This window comes from Sebastes umbrosus, chromosome 17 (genome assembly GCF_015220745.1).
Source record: "Sebastes umbrosus isolate fSebUmb1 chromosome 17, fSebUmb1.pri, whole genome shotgun sequence".
NCBI classification, from domain to species: domain Eukaryota; kingdom Metazoa; phylum Chordata; class Actinopteri; order Perciformes; family Sebastidae; genus Sebastes; species Sebastes umbrosus.
The window spans coordinates 26,183,475-26,189,347 of NC_051285.1; the positions used below are offsets into that span (position 1 = coordinate 26,183,475).

General features: G+C 35.8%; 1 protein-coding gene across 1 annotated transcript; it reads left to right on the plus strand.

The window, feature by feature from the left end:
* The first annotated feature begins 1,022 nt into the window (after nt 1-1,022).
* On the plus strand, nt 1,023-4,388 carry pigw (phosphatidylinositol glycan anchor biosynthesis, class W). Its single transcript, XM_037749743.1, has 2 exons — nt 1,023-1,159; nt 2,053-4,388. Exons 1-2 carry the CDS (start codon nt 1,031-1,033, stop codon nt 3,526-3,528), a joined length of 1,605 nt encoding a protein of 534 aa, XP_037605671.1. The 5' UTR covers nt 1,023-1,030; the 3' UTR covers nt 3,529-4,388.
* The last annotated feature ends 1,485 nt before the right edge of the window (nt 4,389-5,873 follow it).

Sequence of the window (5,873 nt, forward strand, 5' to 3'; positions counted from 1 at the left end):
TGATTTACATATTCAAAAAGGAGTGAGAAGAAGTATAAATTTATTTAATCCCACCCCTTCTCCATAAGTCAATTATTAATTATTAACCAGCTTCCTTATTGAGCCGTACATATACTCTAATTCAATTTTCCTTAATTTGTTCCTTAATAACTATAATTATTATTATTTATAATTATTCTAACTATAATTATTACCTTTAATCTGTGTCATACAGAAATATAAATTAATTACTGATATAATTATCCTTATCAAAATATGAATGTGTTATCAATCCAGAATACCAATTCATTACTTATAATATAACTTAATCACAATACCAATTCATTACTTACATATTTAACTTAATCATATTGACTATTTGTTATCTTTTCTTATATGCGCAAATTATAATTTATAATATACAATATTCACATGCAATATAACCTGCAATATACACATACATACACATATACATACACATATATATATATATACACATATACATACACATATACACATATACACACCGCACATTGCACTACATGCGCACACTGCATACCACATATACATATATATACATATATAGACATATATATATACATATATATATAATACACAGCATCCAACCACACATACATTATTCTTATACCCAAAATCAAATATCCACAAATTTGCATTATTCTTTACAGAAAAAAATAAGAAGATAGACTAACACAGAATAAATATGAAGTAACCGATAAATAAATAAACAGTAATAAATAAATCTTTGGGACTTTTTTAAAGCCACTTAACTGTGCTTAAAATTAGGGCTTTTATATTTATTAATTTATATCTAGTTTTCCTTTTGTGTAGTCCAAAAGTCGAAACATTAATGGTCATGCTGCATTTATCAGTTGCCTGAAATAGATAGTAAACCAGAGCTCTTTGAACCTTCATATTCTTAATATATTATAAGGTTAGTCTAATATAATACTATTTTTTTAGAATAGAATATTTTTATGCTAGAAACTCATGTTAGGATGGAAGTTTCTAGAAATCCGAGTTGTCCTGAATGCGTCATGGGGCCGAATGCGGAAGTACAGGAGCTCTAACGTGTTACTGCAGAATCCTGTTAGACAAGCTACTGCACATAGTGAATGCTGTGAACCTGCATTACCGACGAATAACAGACAAATCCGTAGTAAGTATTGATAACTAGACACACAACTAATGTATTAAAAGTCGTGGTATAGATTAGAGAGCTACTGTATGACTTAAAGGTCCCATATTATGCTCATTTTCAAGTTCATGTTTGTATTTTGTGTTTCTACTAGAACATGTTTACATGCTGTAATGTTCAAAAAACACATTATTTTTCTCATACTGTCTGTCTGAATACGCCTGAATTCACCCTCTGTCTGAAACGCTCCGTTTTAGTGCATTTCAACGGAATGGCAACGGAATTGCGTTGCTAGGAAACAGTAAGGGTTCACGTTTACATCCTGTCAGCTGATGTCATTCACATACACTGCAACAGGAAATTAATTTGGACACATTTAGAATGTTTACATTTAAAACTGTTAAATGGTCTAAATATTGTAGACTTGTGACATCACAAATGGACAGAAATCCTTACGGCTTGTTTCAAACGCACAGTTTCTGAATACGAGCTGTGTGTATTTCTCCATGGATTGAGTGTTTTGATACTTTCAAAAGTATTTATACATCACTTAAACCTGCTTTATAATATAAAAGACATGAAAATCTCACTTTGTACAATATGGGACTTTTAATAATGACCGTGGTGGGTGCTAGTGAAATACTATCTGGGAAAATGAAAGGTCATACGGTTTGCAATGTTCTTTTGTATAGTTAAGCCAATAAACAAATACTGCTTTAGCTGAAATTCAGTGCATTAAGAGTTGTTAATTGATGGGACACTTTGTATACCTTCTAAATCAGAAAGAGTTCACCTGTAAATGCATTGTGGGTGCTGCCATAGTGTCCTAAAAGTTGTTTAATTCCCCAATGTATATTGAACATGTTCATATTTGTTCGTCTCTTAATACAGTCCTGTTTCTCTCATGTTTGCAGGCCATGTCTCAGAGGGACCTGAAGGAAGCGTTTGTCAGTAATCTCAATGGGACCAGTCTGCAGGAGGTGCTAGTGGGCTCATTTCTTTCCCCACTATGTCTCATCAACAGAGGACTGATTCTGACCTTCTACTATCAGGCCAAAGGGACTCTTCCTCTGCCACTTCCACAGATTTCTCACCTGCTTCTGGACTTCTGTGTGCTGATCCTTCCCCTCGTCCTGTCTTGCACCGTCCTGAGCAGCGTTCTTCACCAGGTCATCCTGAGCCTGACCTTTGTAACGGCTTGTGCGTTATGTTACATCTGTCGTTCAGCTCGGCACCCACAAAAAAACGTCAGCGCCTTCCTCCAGAGTCACGTTCAGTTCAACCAGGTTCCCTTCGTGACTATCTTTCGAGTGCTTGTGAACGTGAAAACAGCCATCAGCATTCTTGCCGTGGACTTCAGTGTCTTCCCAAGGCGATATGCTAAAACTGAGACCTATGGGACAGGGGTTATGGACTTTGGCGTTGGAGCGTACGTCTTTGCAAATGCCATCGTCTGTCCAGAGGCGCGGGGGAAGAACATCTCAGGATCCAGGATGAATCACATCGTGAAGCAGCTCCTGGCCGTGTGGCCCCTGGTTGTTCTTGGTATGGGAAGGCTAGTGAGCCTCAAGATGTCCGGCTACCAAGAGCATGTGTCAGAATACGGCGTCCACTGGAATTTTTTCTTCACACTCGCCATTGTCAGAGTCGTGGCCTCTGTGCTTTTGGCCGTTTTCCCAGCCAGTTGGTCATGGGTCATTGCCCTTCTGATCAGTGGATTTTATCAGCTCGCTCTGGAGACATCAGGGCTGAAGGCTTTCATTATCCACAACGATGACAGAGAGAAGGACTTACTGCATGCTAACAAGGAGGGCATATTCTCTGTCGTGGGCTATGTGGCCATCTACATGGCAGGAGTTCAAGTTGGACTCTACGTGATGAAGCCAAGATCCCAAATCAGACAGTGGCTCAAAACACTTTTCAACCTCTTTTTGGGAAGTCTTGTCCTGTACGCTGCTTTGTACGCATGTCAGACACTCGTGGAGCCGGTGTCTCGCCGCTTAGCTAATTTACCTTTCTTCCTCTGGAGCATTGCTCAGTCTATGTTTTTTATGTCCTGTCTCGGTACAGCCGACATGGTGTTACTGTTTTCCAAAAGATCATCAGGCTGCAACTTTGTACCCACGTCGTGGAATCTGTATAAAAAACAATCGGACTCTGAGAAAAAGACATCTGAGATGGAAAGACACTGTCTGGTTCAAGCAGTCAGCAGGAATCAGTTGTTGTTTTTCTTGCTCGCAAATCTCATGACAGGATTGACCAACTACATAGTGAACACACTCGTTTGCAGCAGCTCATTCTCAGTGTGCGTTTTACTTTCGTACATGTTCGTGAATTGCTTTGTAATATACGTTTTACATCTTTGTGGAATTACAATGAAATTCTGGTAAAATTGCATTCATAAAACTACAAGGTTCATTTGTGAATTTTGAAGGTTTTTGTGGGGCTGCAGTGACAGACATTGAACAACTGAAAATACTGGGAGAATTAAATGTTATAAGAAAATATGATCTGTAATGCCCAAGATACTGTTGTACATATGTTTATTTATGTAAATAAGTGCATTTCTTGTTAAAATGGTGTCTCCCAATACGTGAAGACTTGGACTACAATATAGTGTGAAACCAAACACAGAGTGTTCTTAAGTTATATGTTTTTTTTTAATTCACCTGAGTTGTTGCTGCTGAATAATGCATTCTGCTTATATGGGATTGGTCTACTATTAGGGCAGTCCTCAACCAGAGAAATTCTTAGTCAACCAACACTCCTACGATTTTGTTAATAATTTATTAGTTGACGACTAATCGTTTCTTGAAGTTTCTTGGAAATAAGTCATTCAGCATGAAAAAAAGCATTAAAAAATGACTAATCGACTAAAGAAATCTTAGTCGACTAAGACCAAAATGACCGATTAGTTGACTAATGGACTAAGAGGGGGCGGCCCTACCTGCTATAGAACTGATATCAGCTGACTAGGACTTAAGAATTGGTATTTTGCTTTCAATCATTCAGTGAACTTGATGGTGAATTGTCCCAAACAGACACTTTTCTCTTTATTATTCTGTTCAAATAAAGAAAATATGTGCACAATAATTCTTCCATGTACAGTATAAACACAGACAACATATATATTCAATACTTAAGAGTTTCAAACCAGAGCTGCAATACGTTGTATGCTCAGCTCTGAAAAAAAACTGTCTGCAAATGTACATCCACACATTTTCAAAAATAAAGATTTGCCCTTTCAAAACTCAAGTTTCAACGTTTCAAAACTTTTTTCCCCCAACATATGCACACCAGTATTCAGATTAACATTTACAAGGTTCCAAACCTGGAACAAAACATGTTGGAGAAACACTAAAAAGAGAGCTGCAGCTGTGAAGAAGGAAAACTGAAATACAAAATAATATTTGTTGAGATTTTAAACTTTTTTTCAGCCTATTGAGCTTCATGCAAGCCTTCAAAACTTAGTTTCACTATTGCAAAACCATTTTTATTAGATTTCAAACACAGTTTCAACCTTTTGAAGCTTCTTCTACACAATATATAGATCATTGCACGGTTTTAAACATAAACATTCTAAATGTGTCCCAGTTTATTTCCTGTTGCACTGTATGTAAATAACATCAGCTGCCAGGAAGTGAACATGGACCCAAGCTGTTGCCTAGCAACGCAATTCTGTTGCAATTCTGTTGAAATGCACTAAAACGGAGCGTTTCAGACAGAGGGTGAATACAGGTATATTCAGACAGACAGTGTGAGGAAAATAAAGGTATTTTTTTAACATTACAGCATGTGAACATGTTCTAGTGGAAACACAAAATACAAGTAAGAACCTGAAAATGAGCACGATATGGGACCTTTTAAACAAAAAATCACCAGTTGTCAACTTTGTGAAAGAACGTGACCCACACAGAATATAGTCACATATTGTTATTTGTGTATTTATTTTATTTTTACGTAAAATTAACTGTATTTTGGGGATCAGTATTCTGTTTGTCCAACAGTGATCCATTTTAAGTGGATCAGTGTTGGATCCTGTCCAGGCCAGTGGGTGGCAGTAGTGGAGCGTTTGTAACACAGGGTAACTACAAAACAACTTTATTTTGTATCCGTACAATACAATAATACAAAGAAAACGGGTTTAGGTTTTGAATACAGGACTAAAAGAGCAAATAGAAAAAAGACCAAACGTGATTTGCTTTTAATCAAACACCATTACAGCTTATCAGCAAAATAAATAATATTCTTTCTGTCATAGTATAATATAATGTGTCATATTATAGTATGATATCATAGTATAGTGTACATACCTTGTCTGTGTTTATACCTGGAAGAATTATTGTGGAAATATTTTCTTTATTAGAACAGTACAACAAAAAGAAAAGTGTCTGTTTGGGACAATTCACCACCTTTTCATTAAAGGGAAATAGCATTTAAAATGAGGCAATTGAACATATATAGAGCTTCTACTCTTCTGTGTGTGTGTGTGTATATATATATATATATTATAATATATATATATATAGAAACAAAGGAAAATACAAGGGAACAAGCAAATACAAATTAAGAAGTGTCCATCCTTAAGGCTCTTTTATTAATTTCAAACAAACTTGATTAATAACAGCTTTACTTAAATAATAAATAATAAATAATAAATAATAAATAATAAATAATAAATAATAAATAATAAATAATAAATAATAAATAATGCGCCACCTTGAGGCCACACCTG